The sequence below is a fragment of the Lepidochelys kempii genome, chromosome 13, assembly GCF_965140285.1.
Source record: "Lepidochelys kempii isolate rLepKem1 chromosome 13, rLepKem1.hap1, whole genome shotgun sequence".
NCBI classification, from domain to species: Eukaryota; Metazoa; Chordata; order Testudines; family Cheloniidae; genus Lepidochelys; species Lepidochelys kempii.
In genome coordinates, this window is record NC_136392.1 from 28903618 (window position 1) to 28926339 (window position 22722).

General features: G+C 45.2%; 1 protein-coding gene across 6 annotated transcripts in view; it reads right to left on the bottom strand.

The window, feature by feature from the left end:
* TOX2 (TOX high mobility group box family member 2) overlaps positions 1-22722 on the bottom strand; it is a 258089-nt gene that overhangs the window by 38374 nt on the left and 196993 nt on the right. For 4 of the 6 annotated variants that reach the window (XM_073309916.2, XM_073309918.2, XM_073309919.2 and 1 more), the window contains 3 exons: positions 19070-19216; positions 14921-15160; positions 6457-6684 (listed from right to left, as the gene is read on the bottom strand). In XM_073309916.2, coding sequence (XP_073166017.1) covers positions 6457-6684; positions 14921-15160; positions 19070-19216 — 615 coding nt within the window. The remainder of the gene's footprint in view (positions 1-6456; positions 6685-14920; positions 15161-19069; positions 19217-22722) is intronic. The other 2 variants (XM_073309922.2, XM_073309923.2) reach the window with 2 other exon arrangements.

Here is a 22722-nt window from a genome sequence, read left to right on the forward strand (position 1 = left end):
TCCTCTCTGCCAGGGCCTCAGGCGGAGGGGGTAATTGTAGCAGGAGAAATGTTTACAGATGGAGACAAAGCCAGGAAGTTAATATTTAAGCATTCAGACAAGGAACAAATGACTTAATTAAATCAATTAGAAAGAGAGAGAAATTGAGCCACTTATAAAGCATGTGTAAAGAAATGGCAAGCGCCACTGCTCTCTTGTAAAAGAAAATAAGGGAGAATTAGCAGGCAAGAAAAATGGGCTGGTTTAATTCCTTCTGTTAATTAGAGTTGAGCATTTGCACCTTGCTCAGGCAGGGGTTGCACCAATGTTTCCATTATGTAAACCCAATTTTCAGCTGGGCTGGGTTGAAACTGGGTCTCCCATCCACAGAGACATCTTTAACATATTAAGAAAAGAAGATGCAGTTAGGGCTGAAATTAAGTGGCAGGAATAAAGGTTGAGAAAGCTGCTGTCTCCGAAGCCTGGGTTGGGTTTCTTCTGTACATCTATAACTCAGATATGCCTGGGCTCTGTACATGGGAGGGGTCAGAAACCTAGGGGCAATTCCAACCCCTGCTCTGCAGAGGGTCTCTTGGCAGCAGAACTGATGCAGCTCAGCTGTGTAAGGGGGAGGTGGAAGGACTACAGGGCATGGAGTCTGGTATGGTAGCACACAAGGGTATGAGGGGCGCATGGGTGGTCTGCATGAATCCTCCTGTCCTCCTCTTCCACCGGATGCTGCAGAAGGGAGGGCCCCTGGGGGCTACTCCAGCCATTGGGCTAGAAGGGCCTTTACGCAGCTACTCCATTCTCTGGGAAGGCAGAGTCCTCTCCCGTGGCTCTCTAAAGTTAATGGGGTTATATCAGGGGTAAATTTAGCCCATTACATTCCTGGAGGGTCCTAATTCATATGGTGTCATAGGACGATTTACTGTGAGAGTCAACCATAAGCTACAGGGGAAGGTAGGTTTTAAGCAGATTATTAACGACTAGAAGTGAAAGTGGCTCCATGGATTAGAGATGGGGGGAAGGGCCAATTTCCAGATGAAGGGTGCAGCCCATGCAAAAAGCACCAACTGCTGTGGATAGCATGGAAGAGGGGGACAGAAAGAAGTCCCAGAATGGAGAAGTGGAGTCTGTGGGCTTGGTTTTTGTCTTGGTTACATTGACCAGGATTACTTCTGCACTACACCAGTGCAACTGAGATCAGAGTCGGAGCCAGGGAGCAGATGGGTATGAGGCCAGAGATGTGGAGGAGGAATAAGGCCCTGGAGAGATCTGAAACGTAGGAAAGCCATTTTGAATTGGTTTAACGGCTGTATAGGGGAGAAGCCAGAGGGAAGGTGACAGAGAGGATAAGACTGGTATGATTCTCAGACCTGGAAAGAAAGAACATTCCTAGGAACCATGGGAATTGCCAGACCAGATCAGACTCGGAGTCTATCTAGTTCAGAATCCTGTCCCAAACAGTGACCATTTTCTCATTTTCCATATAAATGTTCAATTATTATTGGAATCCTGCTAAGTTCCTGGCCTCAATGATATCATGTGGCAATGAGTTCCATAGGCCAACCTTTTAGACTTGCTGAAGTACAGAGAGTAATAATTTAGGAAGACTAGTAGTTAAGGATTTCAGGATTAAGAATTTCAGTAGAGGCCAAGTCAAAGCCAGGATGAATCCCAGCAAGAGGATGGTGCTGGACACCTTACAGAGAGCTAAGATGTAAGACGACAGAGAAGGTGTGAGGTCAAGAGGAATTCCAGGAGGTCTGGTTGTAGGAGCAAAGCAGAGGGGAATGTGTTAAGTGACAGCAGGGTCAGAGAAATGGAACAGAGTACTTTTTACCTAGGGGAAGGACTTTGGGGCTGTTTAGTAATAAGAAGTTATGGTGTATTCAGGAGACAAGACCACAGCAGCAGAGAGATGGGAGAGGATCGGATCAGCAAACCATCAAAAGGGTCACTGCCATAGAAAGGGATGTCCAAGACTTTACATGCCATACCCTAGCTGTTAAAGTCCACTGGGTAAATAATAACCAGAATACGGGCTTGATTGTGCAACCACTGATCACAATGCTGGTAATCTCATTGAAGTCAGTGGGACCCTTTGCATGAATAAACACTCATTGACGGGAGTGACTGAGGGTTGCAGCATTGCATCATGTGAAAAGGGCCTATGCACATTCTGACAGCACCCACCAGAACTAGACTGACCATCTGGTTTATCATGTAAAGGACAGGAAGCATGAAAAATCCTTTTTAGCCACAATTTAGAAGTCATCTAAATATTCATTTTCTCAACTGATTCTGGGTTTCTGATGCAGGGGTGGTAGAAGCTTACTAACAGTGGGGGAGCCACCAGTGCCTGAACTGTGGCCCTGCCCCTTCCCCGAGGCCCCTCCTCACCCCTTCCTCCCCGAGGCCCCGCCCCTGTGCCATCATAGAATCACAGAATATCAGGGTTGGAAGGGACCCCAGAAGGTCATCTAGTCCAACCCCCTGCTCAAAGCAGGACCAATTCCCAGTTAAATCATCCCAGCCAGGGCTTTGTCAAGCCTGACCTTAAAAACCTCTAAGGAAGGAGATTCTACCACCTCCCTAGGTAACGCATTCCAGTGTTTCACCACCCTCTTAGTGAAAAAGTTTTTCCTAATATCCAATCTAAACCTCCCCCACTGCAACTTGAGACCATTACTCCTCGTTCTGTCATCTGCTACCATTGAGAACAGTCTAGAGTCATCCTCTTTGGAACCCCCTTTCAGGTAGTTGAAAGCAGCTATCAAATCCCCCCTCATTCTTCTCTTCTGCAGGCTAAACAATCCCAGCTCCCTCAGCCTCTCCTCATAACTCATGTGTTCCAGTCCCCTAATCATTTTTGTTGCCCTTCGCTGGACTCTCTCCAATTTATCCACATCCTTCTTGAAGTGTGGGGCCCAAAACTGGACACAGTACTCCAGATGAGGCCTCACCAATGTCGAATAGAGGGGAACGATCACGTCCCTCGATCTGCTCGCTATGCCCCTACTTATACATCCCAAAATGCCATTGGCCTTCTTGGCAACAAGGGCACACTGCTGACTCATATCCAGCTTCTCGTCCACTGTCACCCCTAGGTCCTTTTCCGCAGAACTGCTGCCTAGCCATTCAGTCCCTAGTCTGTAGCTGTGCATTGGGTTCTTCCGTCCTAAGTGCAGGACCCTGCACTTATCCTTATTGAACCTCATCAGATTATCATCATCCCTTCCCCTGACGCCTCATCATCCCTTCCCCTGACGCCCCACCCCCATGCAGCCCCTTCCCTTGAGGCCTCGCCCCTGCACCACCCCTTCCCCCGAGGCCCCTTTCCTTCTCCCCATCGCTTGGCTTTATGGTAGATAAAAAGTGAGGGGGCCATGGCCCCCTGACCCCCCTGTTCTGATGTCATCTGCAGTGTCTCAGGGTGAATGATGTACTTCTCTCAATTGGCACTTTTATATTTACACAGGTTATAGATTTCTTTAGAACTTAAGAAAACAAAATACACCAAGGAATAACCAATACGAATGGTATGGAAGACAGTACGGAAGCCTCATGCAGCCTGGCAAACAACACTAGTGTGGAGAGTCATGAATCTTTGCAGTTAAATAAAATGGCTTTTACACCACCGGAGTGAAATACATCCATGCTGTTTGTGCCTGACCCAAAGCAACAGGGACTATTTCCCGGCATAACTTTCGTTTCAATTGGTTCTGTCTATTTGCTGCTCCTCTCTTAAGGGTAGCCACCTGGAATTCTGGCAGTGGGAGCACTGGGAGCTCAGTGACAGAGGGCGCAGGCCCTAAGCTGTCAGTAAGCCTTTAAAGTTAGGGCTCTGTGCTTCAGGAGAGAATGGTGAATTTCCGAACGGTTGGGTTCAGAGACCAATTGCAGAGAATGTCAGATCTCTCTCCTTGTGATAAAAAGACACACGTGCTACCAAAAAAGGGTGCCCTGGGGTCTTCGCAATAGGCAATTACAGGGCTTTTGTAACTGACTCAACATCAACAAGAATAGCTAAACTGAGCCTAGAAATCTCTGCGTGAAACAGACTGAGGGCTGTGTGATGGTTACAGAGTAGGGAAGTTCCCTGTGAGATGTTACACTGAAGATCTGCTTCCTAGGCTTTTTTGAAGCCTTGACACTGGATTTGAGGCTGCCAATCTGTAGAGAAGCTATTGTAGTTTATAAGCAAGCCCCAGAACAGTGAATCAGCACATACAAAACTGTTTCCTGACTAGGCTTATTTTACATGACTGGCTGTAATAACGAGCCCTGAGAATTTCCCTGCTTTTGCATGTGTACAAGGGATTTATATTGTCTTAAATAATGTTTATATTATTCAAATGAAATTACTTCCCAAAGGAAAGCCCCTCCCCTCCTTCCCAATGGCATGAAGGATCTCTTTGCAAAGGACAAAGAACATAAGAACGGCCATACTGGGTCAGACCAAAGGTCAATCTAGCTTAGCATCCTGTCTTCCGACAGTGGCCAATGCCAAATGCCCCAGAAGGAATGAACAGAACAGGTAATCATCAAGTGATCCATCCCCTGTTGCCCATTCCCAGCTTCTGGCAAACAGAGGCTAACAGCCATTGATGGACCTATCCTCCATGAATTTATCTAGTTCTTTTTTGAACCCTGTTAATGGTCTTGGCCTTCACAACATTCTCTGGCAAGGAGTTCCACAGGTTGACTGTGCATTGTATGAAAAAATACTTCCTTTTGTTTGTTTTAAACCTTCTGCCTATTCATTTCATTTGATGGCCCCTAGTTCTTGTGTTATGAGAAGGAGTAAATAACTCTTCCTTTTTTACTTTCTTCACACCAGTCATGATTTTATAGACCTCTACCATATTCCCCCTTAGTCGTCTCTTTTCCAAGCTGAAAAGTCCCAGTCTTATTAATCTCTCCTCATATGGCAGCCGTTCCATACCCCTAATCATTTTTGTTGCCCTTTTCTGAATCTTTTCCAATTCCAATATATCCTTTTTGAGATGGGGCGACCACATCTGCATGCAGTATTCAAGATGTGGGCGTACCATGGATTTATATAGAAGCAGTATGATATTTTCTGTCCCTTTCTTAATGATTCCCAACATTCTGTTCTCTTTTTTGACTGCCGCTGCACACTGAGTGGATGATTTAATTGGGGATGGGTCCTGCTTTTGATCAGGGGGTTGGACTAGATGACCTCCTGAGGTCCCTTCCAACCCTGATATTCTATGATTCTATGATGTTTTCAGAGAACTATCCACAGTGACTCCCAGATCTTTCTTGAGTGGTAACAGCTAATTTAGACCTCATCATTTTATATGTATAGTTGGGATTACGTTTTCCAATGTGCAAAGCACATTGCACAAGCAGCTCAGCTCTAAAGCTCAGGCTATCTTCCCTTTGACACTACAACGGTATGAGCCTGATCATATCCCCTGACCTGCACAGGTGGGAGATATTCTGTGTGTGGTTCTATCCCTTCCCAGTGGTACTAGCCTGAGCTACCTCCCCGAACTTGGCTACCTCCCCGCAGTCTGCAGGGAGTGCCCCAAGAGCCAGGAGATCCATGCAGGGAGAGAGGGAGGTTGGGGCACATCACCCCCACACCATCTCTATGGAAGTCAGAGTAATAATACAGCCTTAGACCTAATCTGACCTGACACCATCACTCTAACTCACCCCAGTAGAGTAACTGCCATTAAAATCCATACAGTTCTACTCTGTGCCCTAGTTAATATTACTGCAGCCATCAGTGTGTTCTCTACATACTCCTTTAGGGACTATTAGAAATACTGCCAGCAAGGCTAATTACTTGTGAACTGCAACAGTAAAGATGTGACTAGAGGATGCACTGTGTTAACAGCTGATCACCTAGCAGGTCTCCGACATGTCTACATGCAGTGTGGTGGGATGGGAGTTGTAATGTTAGCTTTGATAGGTCAGGCTCTGAATACAAAACTTCAAAAAATCTGTTGCATGCAGAACTCCATCTGTGTGTGCTCACTGGAGGATGCGATAAGGACAGAGGCACTCAGAACATATTCTCTAGTGGCTTCTGACCCACAGCTCTATCAAATGGCATGCAGCAGGTTGTGAGCATTCCAGGACAAGTCCATAAAAAAACTATCTTTGATTCATTGTAGCTGCACTGCATTATGATATAGCTGCTCTTGAGATTTGTGTGTGGAGAGAACTTACTTCCACTGGAATTATCCAGGGGCCAGGTCACACAATTACTGTATAGAATTAGGAGCTCAAAATTGTGCATGCAAACCCTAAAGCCTTGCTTCTAGTGGCAAAGGGCACTTCAACAATACTCCTGAAAATAGCCTCCATTTTTGTGCATACACCTTTGGGTACCTAAGCTCCCAACGGTTTCTACCATGCTGGGCCAGACTCTAACTCGCTGGAGGTAGAAAAATAAAACCAATTCAACAGCAGTAACAAACCAGATCAGAAACTCACCTGCTTTTGTTCTTCTCCCAAACTGTCCCACATGGATGCAACAATTTTTGAAACATCTCCGAATGTAGCATTTGGGTTTTGCCCTTTGATAGCTGCTTGTGTGTCTCTGAAAAACAGGGCATAAGCTGACACAGGCTTCTGGGGCTCGTTGGGGTCCTTCTTTTTCTTCTTCTTTTGGCTTTTGGGTTTCTTGCCCAGGTCTGTTGATGGTCTCTTCTCTCCAGAAATCTGTAAAACCAAAAGGGACCCAGTAATGACCAGCTCTCTCTGGTTGGAGTTAAAGATTCTGGTGGCATTGGGAAAATGATGAGACAGGAAGCCAATGAAGAACGAGCACTCATGACAGGCACAGGATGGCGCCTGGCACCACAACCTGACTCTCTCCCCAGTATCATCCCTTTCACTTGTACAAATAGTTTGAGAAGTTTAGTGTTCAACCCAAGTGAGGAACTAATAACCCTGGCTAAGGGCAGGCCTAGTGCAGGCAGCTCCTGGGCTTTCCCCTAGCTACCCAGCACTGCCCTCCAGCACAGGTATCCCATTACTGCCATCCTGAACCACTTGAGCAATTTGCTGGTTATTCCCGCCTCGATGTACTTGCTGTGTATGGTATGAACAAGACTGGGCCAGTACACTGTTTTTCAACTCCCTCCCACCTGATCTCTCACCAGTACCACTCTCTGATCTTGGTGACCACCCAGCTTCTTATGCCCCTGAAGATTTCGCCACTGATACTACATTGTTAACCCAACGTAGATCAGTTTTTTAAGCAGTGTATTGAAGGCCTTTGGAAATTCCAAATAATGCGTCTCTTTCACCCCATGCTGCTCCTATTATCACTTCCCCAGAGACATTAGTCAGGTTAGTTAAGCAGGCCCTTCCTTGGTGTAGCCTGTGGAATAACTCTCCCGAAGTTCCACCTGACCTCCGACTGCATGCTTGATCAGTTGTTCAGGAATCCATCTCAGTCTGTATGTTAGTTGGAGTCTGTATGGAGTTTGCCATAGCTCTTCCACTGATCCCTTTTCAATATTGGGGGAGGGGGAGGTGTCACTTTAGCACTCTGCTCCCCTCCAGCTGTGCCCAGGCGTTCATATTTTCTATTCACCTCCTCTTTCTGCACTGTGGGATGCTGGGTGTACAGCTCTGGAACTGTCACTGCACTTCTCTCCCTGACTTGTGCTGGTGTCCTGTAGTTTCATGAGTTTCTCACTCTTTGTCCCCCAGTACATTCCCCTCTGTGTGTGGCATGTTTCCCTCCTTTTCTTTTGTAAGCACCAAGACTAAAATGGTGCCTGATGTATCCCCACATTCCTCATGCTCTCTCCTAGGGACACAACCTCCCTCACTGTTTCCACTAAACAGCTCCCCAGATACTTTCACTTGCTCTTGCTTATTTCCCCTAACCATCCCCTGGAGGCTCATATACTCCCTCCCTGTGCCCTGCCCATTTCCTCTGCCCGTGACCTCCCCATTCATTTTGCTTTCCAGCTGGTTTCATTCAGCAGCACACACTTTTTTCAAAATTCACTTTCATGTTTTTGCTTTCCCCTTTCTCAGATTCCTCCCTGTCCTGATTTCACCCTGGTGAAGTCATGGTCCATCTTTACCCGTCATTCCCCAACTTTCCTCATTCCGACTGCGTGCTGTGTTCCTTTGCACCAGGTCCACCTTGCCCCCCACAGCAGTCATGAGCAGGGGCCACAAGCACTACCGGCATGACACTGGAGCACCGTGCCCTTTTGGGGACATCTATACTTTGAAAGGCAGCTTGCTTCCCTCCCCCAAATAGTGCAGGGCCTGTTTGCACATACGCACACACACACGCATACACTCCACAACAACAGGGCAAGAAGCACCTCTGGGGGAATTCACAAGTAAAGTGTAGTATATCTTTATGACAACACTATACACTGTGTTAATCCTTAGAGACCTGCCAATTTTGTGTTAAACAAGTAGACTCGGCTATCTGAATGCATTCAGCATTCCATGAGCTTTGAGAGCACTGAAAAGACTGAGGTAACATTAATTATTTAGTTATCTGCAGCATCTGGCAAGATTTTAAGGGAGTACAGATCCTCTCCTGCTTTCCTTGCTTACCTAAACCTTGACCAAAGACCAAGGGGAGTTTTGAGTGCAGAAGGACTACAGGATCAGGGCTGCATTTTGTTACCTGTGATTACCAAGTCTCATCAGATCACTGTGCTGGGCAGGCCATTTAGTGGGTCGTTTAGTCCACTCCCTGTACCATAACAGAACTGAATTCATTCTCCCCAAATTCTTCTTGAAGAGAGTCTAAGACTCAGCCTCCAGTGAGGTAGAATCCATAGCTTCCCTTTTTAGTTAGTGTCACCGCCAAACTTCTGCTTCTTATAGGGTCTGATCTTTGGCCTTGGGCACTCTCTTTGGCACTGCTGCAGAGGCCATGCTGCTGAAATGTAACCACCTTTTTTACTGCTGTTTACAGGCTGCTGTTCCAGGCTGGCATGCCTGGGTATTCCAGGGTGTTAATGTAGCATATGTGACAGCTGGTAACCAGAACACACAGTCACAGGGCTAAGAAATAACACGCGGAACTTGAAAACAGAAAGTAAATTTCCAGGTGGAGTGCATTTGCTAAAGAAGATGGTAAGATGCAGCAGGGGTAAGTATATCAGACACAGACAAAAGAAAATCCATGAATATTGAAGCGTACATGTTCACCTATAGAGGAAAGAGATACTTTTAAACCACTTTGAACTCATACACTGAGGACCTCTACGTTAGTGAGTTAAGCCACACAATACCCCTGTGAGGCAGGGAAATATTATTAAACACATTTTACAGGAGGAAAATCTAAGACACAAAGAGGTTCGTTGACTTGTCCCATGTCAACAGCAGAGCCAGGAACAGAACCCAGAACCAAAGGCTGCCAGTCCTGTATTCTAACCACTAGAAACACTTCCTCAAAGGCAAAAAGTCAACTAGCATCTCTGCTTATCAAATGCTGACAGTGTTGAGACACTTCTCAGACTGCTCAGCAATTCCATTAGTTAAAAAGTTACCCACTTTATCAGGAAGATGATTTTAAAAGAGGAAGTTACTTACTTTCATAATTGGAAGTCCTTTGACCTGTGCGGGCCCCTGTAGGTATGCATATGCTCCAGGCCCCCGAAGCCAGAGAATTTTGAAAGCAGTGTCTGTTGGTCTGTGCCTGCACCTTCACTCTCCTCATGACTCCAACTGAGGAGATAAAGGGCTGGGCAGACTGACCATCTCTCCAATTCCTGGTCTACTGTGAATCAAAAGATGATCCAAAACAGAGGGGAAGGAGGGCGAATAGTGAAATACAGACAGGGACCATACATCTTGAAGAATCTCCAGTAAGTAACTTCCTCTTCTTCGAGCGCTGGTCCCTGTGTGTATTCCACTGTGGGTGACTGACAAGCAGTACTTAAGTAGGAGGAAGGTGTGAGAATGTAGATGGCAAAGCTGAACGAAGGGCCACCATTCCAAAGGATGCACTGGTGGGGGAGTCCTGTACTGAAGCAGTGTGGCTGGAATTCCATGTAGTTGCTTTGTAAATATCAAGTAGAGGTATTTCTTGAAGCGATGCCATAGACGTCACTTGTGCTCTCGTGGAATGAGCCCTCCCCCCATGAGGGGAAGGGAGATTAGACAGCGGATAGCAGAGCAAAATATAGACATATAGTTTACAGATAAATGGATAAAGACAACAAAACTCTGGACTCTGGCAGTTCTGACCTGGTGGTGAGAAGGAACTGGGGAGGAGGCTGGTCTGCCTCACCCTTTATCTCCTTGGTTGGAGGCATGGGGAGAGTGAGGATGCATGTGTGGATCAGTGGACACTGCTTTCAAAACTGTCTAGCTCCAGGAATATGGAGCACATGCATACCTACACATAGGGACCAGCACTCAAAGAAAAACACCATTTTATGATAGAAACTAGGCTGAATACCAAGCCCTTAAGCATAAAATGTAACTAGACATGGCTGTCTGTCTGTCTAAAGAAGGTTGCTGTCATAACGGCTTTGTTATTTAATTGCAAGCACCAGAAGTGCTCGGAAACCACAGAGTTTAAGAGGACTCATTTCAGCTGGCACAGTTCTAATGTTCTCTGTTCATCAGCTCTTGAATGGCCATTAAGCTCGGTCTCAGTGCAGTGGCATTTCTCAAATGGACAGTTGCCCATTAGCGAATAAGCAAAAAAAAAAAAAGGGGGGGGGAATGGGACAGAAAAAAGCATTTAATTTAAAACTGCCAATTGGGTTGGAATGGGATTCCTGGGGGTGAAAGGCCACCTTGTTAGGAGGAAAAAATTCATTACAAGGTTTCACTCCGTGGGTGAATTGGATGGCATTTTATCTCATTTTAATCTCAGTTCATCTACTTTTGTACTGATGGGAAAGAAAACAAACCCTCCAGCAGTTATTGGCCAAAGTGCAGCATCAAGTAGAGGAGCCAAGAACAAGAACCAGCAACTCTCAGCAACTATTAGGAGTTTGTGATCATTCTTATTTATACAGAGCCATAAGTGTGCATGGCACTTTACAGACAAATGACAGACTATGTCCTGGCCCCACAGAGTATTGAGACTCCTAACTTCTGTTGAAATGCCTTTGTGGATTTGGGTCTTACAGTCTTTAGCAGTGTGGATTGTGCAGCTTTCATGGCCCATGTGCTAAGCAGTGAGCAGAGCTACAACACTGTTTAGAGTTCATTTTCTGCTGAAGTATGAATCTGGTACAGCGTAGTACGACATAGTCCTGGCTAGAGGGAGGTGTCTTGCAGGCGGGTATTATGTAGGCTTAAACAACCTGATCATTATTACTGGCACCCTAAACCAAACCTGAACCAAGGCCCAGGTCACAGAATCACATTGGGTAGAGATGGAAAGATCTGTGAGATTATGTAAACCCCCCACTCCCATCATGCCAACCAATGTACAGTGGGATTACTCTCTACAGTGGGATAAATTGTTCCGGGCCATTATGTCTCTTCCACCCTCCTGTCTCCTCCACCTTCACACTTTGCATAAATGCCAGAGACAATCATGGAAGCACAAGGCTTTCTCCCTGTAAGCACCACAGGAGTGCATCCCACCCCACAGGAAGTGGGAGGAGTACAGTCATGACCCCACCCCTCTGCCTGTGGAGCTGGCTGGGTATGATGCTGGGGGAACAGGCTGCAACCTCCAAAGAGTTGGTGCATTAAGCATGTCCTCCCACACCCGGCACAGTTTGCTCGGGGAGGGATTTTATGGGCTGGCTCCACAGAGCACCCAAAGGGAGCCAGTGTCTTCCTAGCACAATCTGGCTCTCGGTCTTCCCTCATGGGTTCAGGAGCCTAGTGCCCACAGCAGTGGGAACTGCCGCAAGGACTGAATGCCTTTTGCCAATAATTCAAGTGGAATCACTCACAAGGGGCAGCTCAGAATGGCCTGGATTTGCTGCTGTTGACTTAGAAAACAGCTGTGAATGTTATTTTAACATGTGACAGTGCTGTGATGTGAATCCAGCTATAAATGCCCTGAGATAACGCACTTTACTCCATTGGAGAGGCCGGTGTGCAGAACAATCGATGTAACATGAAGAGTAAGCTGGGATAATTCACAGGTTTGGGCAATCAAATTATAAACAGGCTGCTTTGCTGTCATCTAGGCGATTCTCAAAGAGTCAGGGGCTTCATTGGTCACATCTGAATTTTATAAAACCTGCAGAGAGATTTCTAAAGCAAGGGTAATTGGGACTATACCCACTCCCCAGGCTGGGCGAGTAAGAGTTGGATGCTTAATCCTGGGAACAACTAAGCCCGGAAACACACTAAACTCTTAGGCTGGGGTATTCAAAAGGAGTTTAGCACCCAAATGCCATTGAAATGTCCATTGGTCTTTCCTTTGAAAACCCCTGTCTTACTGTTTTAATGGATGTGAATTCAAATGAGTAGCCTGTGCAGACAGGGCAGGGGCACAAGAATGTTTAGCTTTCCAGACACTACTAGTGAAAACAAAACAGCCATATTTCTGCCTTGATGCAACAACAAAAACAACTTTTCAGCCATGAAGTGCTGGAAGTGAAGTCACTTAGCACAAAATGTTAGTGTGCTGCTTTCCCCCTACATCTGAATTATCTACTGGTATGTTGCTTGGGTTCCCCCACTGACCCCTCAGGGCTTTGAAAATTCTCCAGTGAAGGGATCTTTCATGATCCCTCTTGCAGTGGGTCACTACGCTTCCAATAAGAGTTACAATTTACTTCAGCGTTTGGTCTCTATCCAGTTTTCACAAATTACTGGCTTTTGTGGGAATAGAAAAACCACCTCCTGGCATCAGGACCATTTCTTATGTGTTAATATGATTTTCTTGGTAGATATTTTAATTCCTGTTCGTTAGAAACTCTTTTTATGATCTGTTGTACAAAGGTCATTAATGGTCATAAAATAAATGATGGATTGATGCCTTTAAATATTTCCAACAGCTGTGTATATAGAGAAAGCAAACAAAAACGCATAAGCCACTGTGACTCCAGTGCTCTCTTTACACTGTGGTTTCTTTTCTCCAGGAAACATACCACTTGATTATTGCTTTGCCTAACTTGCTATGTGTATACAGGATAGACAAGGTATATATTTGTGGCCAGAAAAAAAATACAGGGCTTTATCAATTGCCTTAGCTATCTTGTTCCAAGAATCTGACATATCCCCAAATTCTGTCTCCCTCATTGGGACTCGTTGGACCTATAAGAAATCCAGCAAAAAATCCATGACCTAACAGGTAACTCCTGTACTATCATATTGTCAGGCTGAAACCTTGAAGGTGATTGGTAAAGGTACAATGGAAAAAGCTGCTGCAGACACTGAGTGTAGTTAGCCTAAAACTCACACTGCACTCTCACTGCAAGAAAGGTTTTAGCTGCAAAGCAAATGCCATTTGCTTTCTGTGACCCTTGAGTTGCCGGTGATACAGTCTCTTCTAGCCAGCAGATCACCAAACTCCTCTGGCTGCATAGGGCTGTGCCAAATAGACACAACCAAATTCTAAAACTGCAAAATCTGAGGATTTCATAAAATACTTCTATTTTCAAGCAAAAATATATTTTTATTTTCGCAAGTTAGTTCTAATGAAGATCAGATTTGCATCCACACACACTTTTTGAAATGTCAGGTTTTGAGATGAAAACTTCCATTTCATGAAAAGTGAAATGAAAACGAAGAATATTTTTTCCTGAAGTTTCATGAGAAAGTATTTGATAGTTTGCTCAGCCCTAATACTAGAGCTAAGCGGTCACTATATTACTTGTTACTGTGGGTAACACACACACAATTTGATCTTCAGGAGGTTTTTCTTCTGGGAATGAAGATACACTACCAGCAAGCCAGTGATTTTGGTAATACAGTGTCTTCCTTAGAAGTAGCATCTTTCAGAGACAGCCCTTCCACGAAGGCTTAACAAACGGGTCAGCACCATCCCAGAACGTTACAAGTCTAAACATCAAAGTACCCAATGTCGGTGAATGCTCATGTATCAGGTACACAAGACATTATGGCTGTACCATAATCATCTCTGCAATCTGCCCACATGCAAGGAGAGTCAGGGAAGACGTGTGGACAACAGCGCAAAGAGTTTGCTCTGCCAGTGCATTTTCTGAGAATGATGCAGGATGACTAAGGTGACCCAGAAATCTTAGCCCAAGCTGTCCTTCAACACTTCCTCCACACCAGTCCTACCGAAGCAGGTGATTTTTATTTTATAATCTTCCCTACGTTTTACCTCTTTGTTTATCAGTTCTCTTCATCCACTCAAGACAACTGGCATCCTAAGGGCTTCTGACCACTAGCCAAACAAGAATGGCAAGCAACTTTCACTATATCCTGTGTCACCATCACTTTATTAACTGTCCTAGGTAATAACCGGTTGCTAAAAAAATACCCAGGTGAATTAAAAGACAGAGGATGCTTTCTTTGTTATTTGACACGGGTGCTTCTTAAGGACTCTGCTAAATCACACGCTGGATTTTTGCTTCTCTCTTCCAACACAAAGTCTAGTTTTACAGATACAGTCTTTGAAACGGGAAAAAAATTGAGCACTGAACCACGTATTTATTGTCAAAATCCTAATCTGAAAGAACAATGTAGCATGATGTATCTGGCAACTGCAGTAGGAAAGAAAAGACTTAGGGGAGAAAACTTCTCTCAGAATTAGAGACTTTCATTCATTGAGTTGTTATATGCACCAATATAGCACACCAATGTTTGATATGATTTGCAAATCTGCCATGCTTTCCCGCGTCCTAGCCCAGAAAAGTTCTCTGTAAACAATCGCCTGTTACAGAGAATGTCTCTATCTCTGTGCAAAGGAAAAACAAAAGGTCTGTTCTCTTATTAGAGCGAATTATTTCTATCACTGTAAATACTGTCTGTCATTCTCTTATTGTATGTCTGTTAAAACAGGCATGGCTGCACGTACCTTATAATGTGATTCTGTCTCCTCTTCCTGAGTAGAACTGGAGGGAGATGGTGTAGCAGATTTACTTCCTGGGGGTGATGGGGAACCATGGGTAACACCGCTCCTCATACCCATCTGAGAAATCAGCTGTGACTGGCTGAGGGCACTCATGTGACCGGCTAACATCCCTGGTCGATTGATCAGGGGGACTTGACGGTTGGAATCATAGGAAGTGGCGTCTGAGTGGACCATCTCCTGGATCTGAGTTAGGAGAATATTACTTTTTAATTAAAAATGTATTTTATTTATTGTCTTATAAAATTACTTTATGATGAACTAGTATTGACTGATTTAGAAATTATATTACAGAACTGGTAGAGAAAAATCTTCTTCCCTGCCCCTTTCCAAAACAAGAGAAGAGAGCGAGTTGGGCAGCGTATGCTTGTGGTTTCTCCTTTCCATAATTTCCCTGTGGGAAAACAAGGATTACGTCTACACGGCAGCTAGGAGGTGTAATTACCAGCTCAGGTAGATGTAGACACGCTAGGTCTGCCTGAGCTAGCACGCTAAAAATAGCAAAGCAGCGTGACTGTGACGGCACGGCTAGCTGCCTTAGGCTCTCAGGTGGGCTTGTGCCTGGGCGACTAGCAGTGTAGACGTACCCTAAGGGTTTACAACATGAGGGCTTAAATTGTATCAGCAAAATGTGTGTGCGCATGTACCAGAGAGAAATGCTTCAGGCTATAATAGCGGGAAGAAACTTCCCCCAGGGCAGGCTACAGCCAAACTGTCCAAAGTGGGGTTTTCACAGTCTCCTCTGAAATGCCTGGTCATAGCCACGGGATGTCAAACTAGCTGGGCCAACCAACTGAGCACACACACATATTGTGTGGACACATCGTCGGCCCTTGCTTTTGAAAGTTCAGCCCTGCTCTGCTCAGGGATGCAGCTGCAAGGAGTTGCGATTCCTCGCATGCTGCACATGATCAAATACAACGTGTTATCGCTTAGAAAAGTGAGAAGCTCAAAAAATTAACTTCTTCTTGTTTAACAAGTTACCACAACTTCTCGGATCCCCTGCTCCCTGGCTTAAACAGAAAAGTACAAGTAGAAATAAATAAATACATCGTATACTCTGGAGCAGAACAAGCAGAAGTCCCCAGCCTCCCCCAGACAGGCCTGGATCTGGCTTTAGGCCAGATAGCAGAACGTAAGTAGGTTTTGTTGCAGAAGTTTGTTGTTTGACCGCACTGCGAAAACACAAATTCCAACCTAACCAGCTGAGGATCTGGCCCCATGCCGAGGTATCATTAGGGAAGTGACTTCAGTATAGTAAAACCAAGAAGATTCCGAGACCCAGAAGTGACTGTGTCCTAGACACAGAGGGTCTCTCACACAGTTTGCTCCCATGTGCTGTATAGTGTGGCCCAGGCACACAATGGGGTGTGTTAAGAATGATGCTTGAGCCTTACTGCCAAGAGCCTTACCTGACACTGCTCTGACTGCAGCATCTCTTTCATGAAGGTTTATGGACCTCCTTTTAATTTTTTGAATAACAGTAAAACAATAGGTGCAAACCCTCCCTTTGTCATCAAAGCCCCATGTTTACAAAGAGGGGTGCCTCTCTGGCAAGTCTGAGTCCCCTGACTGGCAGAGAAATCAAGAACTTTCTACTGTATTTACTTACTTAAAACATGCCACCCAGTGCTCCAGACACTAGAACTAATGACACAAAACAACAAACACTCCCCACAAAGATCTGACCCTACTCAATCATTCATCCTGTCCCCCAGAAACCTGTGCCCTGTCCCATCTCCTGAAGGCCAGCAGATTCGGGCTCTGGCAGACTGAGGCAACAAGCAAATTCCACAGTCAAGAGGGCGAAGGATTTCAGAAGTGACTATTGATTTTGGGTGCCCGACTTGGGACACCTTAAAGGCTCCCAATTTACAGGCACAGGGGCTCAGCACTTTTCAGTGGAGGCAACCAAAACCAACAATGGACTATAAGGTGGATAGAAAGCTGGCTAGATTGTCGGGCTCAACGGGTAGTGATCAATGGCTCCATGTCTAGTTGGCAGCCGGTATCAAGTGGAGTGCCCCAAGCGTCGGTCCTGGGGCCGGTTTTGTTCAATATCTTCATAAATGATCTGGAGGATGGTGTGGATTGCACCCTCAGCAAGTTTGCAGATGACACTAAACTGGGAGGAGAGGTAGATACGCTGGAGGGTAGGGATAGGATACAGAGGGACCTAGACAAATTGGAGGATTGGGCCAAAAGAAATCTGATGAGGTTCAACAAGGACAAGTGCAGAGTCCTGCACTTAGGACGGAAGAATCCCATGCACCGCTACAGACTAGGGACCGAATGGCTCGGCAGCAGTTCTGCAGAAAAGGACCTAGAGGTTACAGTGGACGAGAAGCTGGATATGAGTCAACAGTGTGCCCTTGTTGCCAAGAAGGCCAATGGCATTTTGGGATGTATAAGTAGGGGCATTGCCAGCAGCTGGAGGGATGTGATCGTCCCCCTCTATTTGACATTGGTGAGGCCTCATCTGGAGTACTGTGTCCAGTTTTGGGCCCCACACTACAAGAAGGATGTGGAAAAATTGGAAAGAGTCCAGCGGAGGGCAACAAAAATGATTAGGGGACTGGAACATATGACTTATGAGGATAGGCTGAGGGAACGGGGGATGTTTAGTCTACGGAAGAGAAGAATGAGGGAGGATTTGATAGCTGCTTTCAACTACCTGAAAGGGGGTTCCAAAGAGGATGGCTCTAGACTGTTCTCAGTGGTAGCAGATGACAGAACAAGGAGTAATGGTCTCAAGTTGCAGTGGGGGAGGTTTAGGTTGGATATTAGGAAAAACTTTTTCACTGGGAGGGTGGTGAAACACTGGAATGCGTTACCTAGGGAGGCGGTGGAATCTCCTTCCTTAGAAGTTTTTAAGGTCAGGCTTGACAAAGCTCTGGCTGGGATGATTTAATTGGGGATCGGTCCTACTTTGAGCAGGGGGTTGGACTAGATGACCTCCTGAGGTCCCTTCCAACCCTGATATTCTATGATTCTATGAGTCACTTTGGACAATCTTACCCTAGGACCCCTCACTGAGACGGTTCTGTTTCCAGCCCCCTGGCAATCAAACAGGATGTGTTCAGAGGCGCACAGCGCTGTGCATGATCAGACTCATGCCACTGCAGCAGGATGCCCAGATTTTGCCTTCAGGTGCCGCCGTCAGCAGTGTGGCGTGTAAATGGGGTTCTGTGGGCTGAAGTGTCTCCCTGAGCTCCCTCAGGATCCCCTCTTAATGTGACCACACTTGAAAATTGAGCTCTTCATCCCATTAGCCTACAACCACCACAGTTAGGCTGGATCCATGAACACAGAAAACAAACCGCACAACGACAGATAGAGCAAGACAGACCCAGCGTGGCCCTCTAACTCCCCAACAGAATGGTGATGGCCTACTTGCGCCATAGGACAGCTTACAACGTAAACCACCATACTGTGAGCAAATTCCACTTCAGTCCATGGCCTGCAAGAGAGCTACATCACACTCACACATTCAGGGCCAAGTTCTGCTCCTACTGAACTCAGTGGCAAAGCTCACATTTGTTTCTATGGGAGCAGGATTATAAGGAAACAGGCAGCAGGATCGGGCCCATATACAAGGGAACAGGCTTGTTTTGCATTCTTCAGCAGCTCAGCCCTTTCCCAGCTTCAAAAGATAACATGTGCTGGGGCCTTAACCAACACTGCAAGCACATCAGACACCAAACTGCAAAAATTCATCTTTGCACCCGTCTGGAAAGTAATGGAAAACAACAGACAGAGCCTGCTGGAAGGGCTGAAATTATAATTGCCTAAGGGCCAGCTGTGTGAAAAGGTGAAAAAAACTAATATTATTCTTTTGGGCAGAGAATCTGTATGTCCAGTTTATATGACAGATTGTACAGACGTCAGGCTTAAATCGCAAACACCACTGATGAAAGGTGCTACATAAATCATTAAAATGCAGAAGGAAAAGGAGCAAAATGACAACAGATGCTTAAATACTCCCAAGCTAAGCTAGGGAGAGAGGCTATGGTGAGGACCGTTACTGCATGAAGAGTAAAACGCCCTGTTCACCAACAAAAGAAATGTTCATTGTCTAGCCATTTTCAGCCTTACCATTCTGCCATCCATCTCTGAACAAGCCTCAGAATATACAATCAGCCCAGCCTCAAATTGAAGGCCCTTTGGACATGGATGATCCTCCAGGCTGTTGTTCATATAGTGGGATACCATGGTGCCAGGAAGAGTGTGGGAACCTATATACTGAAGGGAGAAAAGACAGATAAAATAGAGATACAAGGCCAGATGTTCAGCTGGTGTAAATCATTGTAGCTCAACCGAAGTCAATGGAGCTAGGTTGACTTACACCATCTGAAAACCTGGCCCATAATCTGTCTATCAAAGGTACTTCTAGACCACCCCATCACCCAATAACTGAGCACTGACTCACGGTAATTGGCCTCAGGAATATAGTGCGTTCATGAAGAAGAAATCCTGGAGAGGACTGCTGCACTTGCTCAGATCACGCCACATTATAACAAGCCCTTCCCACTGAGAATGAGTCATACTCTGAGAAACATCAGGCAAACTTCAGACATGATGTAAGCGGCTACAGCTCCACTGAAGTCAAATGGGTTGCATCTGCTTACATCTGGGCTGAATTTTGTCCAGCGTTTCTAATTCCAACTGGCTTTTCACATCTTCCTTCAGGCTCTGGGAACTGCAGTAAAGGAATGGCTGTCATCTACGACCATAAGGAACCCAGTGTAAGAGAGCCCAAACCAGTTCCCAACCTGCTTTATCACTCTCTTAAAAGTCTTTGTGGACTTTAATGTTTTAAGTTAAATATTTCGGATCAAATTTACAAAGGGCAGAGAACCATATACATACAGACACCAAAAATACACAACCTTATTTATGCATGCAAATTCTATGGTTGTGTGCATAAGTTTGGCAATGCATTGACCCAATTTGCACCTGCAGTTGCATGCACAAATAGAGGACAGAGTTGCCTTTCTATAAATGGAGCATTGTTTAGTGGATGAAGCATAGGTCTCTAAATGAGGACCTCCTGCATTCCAATCCTGACTTTTTGCATGCCCTTGTACTTTTCATAGAGATGATTTTCCTGTCGTCTGATTATCCAGTATACACAGAGTAATAACTGAGACATGTAGTAATCACAAAAATATAACAGTGAGGGGTTACTGAAGGTCCAGACTTGATGTAATAACAGAATAACAACACTATTATGACGTGCTACTTGTTTGGATCCAAGGTTGTAGAAAAATAGAGCCTTCTTCAGGGAAATGACCAAAGACACTGAACACTTTACTACATGGACCACTTGTCTGATCTAGCAGGGAAATTCCCATGCTCCATGTTGCTCTCCTCCATCACAAAACCCACCCTCCTGTGTCTATGGGAGGATTTTGTGTAGTCCTCACTGTACTGCTTGTTACTCAGTGAAGCTAGCAAATCTGATAAAAAAGAAAACTAGTTTGTATTCCTCTCCCTCCATTAATCCACTCTCTCCCCCACAGTCTCATCTGGGCACGCTACAGCCCCAATCTTGGAAAGACTTAGGCACACACTGAACATTACAGATATGAGTAGTTTTGATATTCAATGGGTTTTTTCATGTTTGTAAAGTTAAGCACATCTCTAAATTTTTGTAGAATCGGGACCTAAGCACCGATATCACTGCAGGACTGAGCCCACAAATACTTACTCACACGAGAGACCCTTACACATACAAGCAGTCCCAATTAATCCAATATGACTGCTCACATGAATGAAGACTACTCATGTGAGTAATGCTTGTCAGATCAGAATCTAGAACAGAATTTACTCTCGGGGACTAGTCAAATAACAGCAGACTCAGAAGTGCCCAGAAAAGACTATGCAACCGAAATCTGTGCTGCCTTTCCTAGAGAAAACCCTACCAGAATTCACATTAGGTTATTTATCACCTTCCCTCCCATATACAGATCAGTTACCCCCGCCCTATAAATGAGGGAGGCCTATCCACATGTCAATGTCATCAGCAGCGTGCCAGAGTTCTCTTACTAATTTCAGAGACAGAGCTAAGCCAGCTACTTACATACAATCTGATTCAGCCACAGAAGAAGTCAGCAGGAGGGAAATCAAACACAGTCTTAAATATCTTCCAGACTTTGTGCTTTCTGTATTAATCTGATTAATGTTAACATGAGTTTAAAGACCCAGGGCTTTATTTATTAACAATCTTCCGATAAACCCACTGAGGTGCAATCGCTCATTAACAGGGAAGTCCTGCCAACACCATGAGCAGCACATAAAGTAAGAAATGGAGGGAAGATCTGCTAGGGCTCAGCAGGCTTCAGTGGAAATAAATCCAAATGCAGAAGCAGATTTACTGCTGCAGGTCAGGAATCGAGAGCTCTTCCACAACACCAGACAGCACACTCCGCTCATGCATTCAGATCATACACATGGGGAGAGAACAGATTTTGACAAGAGCAACCCCTTTCTGTGTTAATTACTTAGTGCTGGGATTTAACTTTCAAACAGCAAATATGTCCCGCATAGAAATAACACCAAGAATTTGACTTAGGCAGACTATGTTTCATGCCCTTTAGGGTCAGACTGCATCACTGTCCTAAGATCACATCATTGTGAAAAGATACAAATAAATACATGGAGAACCACAGAAATGTGAGTTAATGACAGAATGACAGCAGTGGCCTGTGCTATATATCTGCAAGGAATTTCCAATGCACACTATCCAGCTAACACATTCCCAAATAGTGGGGCTCACTGGACAGCTGACTGCTCACAGGGCACTGGCCCCTCCTCCTCATTTCCAAATGCTAAATTGCACTGAGACAACTACAAACACATCAAATACTTGCCTCCTAGAACTTTTCCAGATAAGTAATTGCTGTAGTGGCGGCAGGGGTGGTGAATGATTATGAATAGAATGGGAAAGGAGGGGCCAATGAGACAGTTTCTGTATGAAAGAGGAGGTCCAAGTTATGAAAACGTTTGTGAACAGCAGGTTTTGCATGTTGCTTCTGGGAGTCCTATGCTCAACAGCTATCTCAGGACACAAGCACAAAAAAGATCGGTGGGAATACTGTATGACAGCCAGTCTCTCTTCACCAGAGGCCTAGGACAAGGGCCCTGACTCAACAAGGGATTTAAGCACGTGCCTAACTGTAACCACGGGAGTTTAGTCCCACTGACTTTAGGGGGACCATTCATGCTTACAATTAGGCATACATTTATGCACCCTGTAGAACTGGGGCCCAAGTCATGGGACTCTTGGAAATGTGTCTGCCTGTCTACGATATTTCATTCTACAGTTGTCTTTTTAACAGTGAGGATGATTAACCATTGGAACAAACTACTAAAAGAAGTGGTGGATTCTCCATCTTTTGAAGTCTTCAAATGAAGACTTGATGCCTTTCTGGAAGATGCTTTAGCCAAAACAAGTTATTGGGCACAATACAGGAGTAACCGACGAAATTCCATGGCCTCCGTTTTACAGGGGGTTAAACTAGATGATTTAATGGTCCCTTCTGGCATGAAGATCTATTAAACTTTTAATCTAAATGAGGAGGGTGCTGCAGGTGCATTGACTGAGAGGGCTAGTCATCCCAGAAATGGCACAGTAAGGGCTACTGCAGGTCAGAAATTGAGTGTATTTGCACTAGGCAGAATATTCTTGGGGGCCAGGAGAGAACTGGAATAACAAGGGGGTGAGACAAGCAGGACTGAGGTGAGTG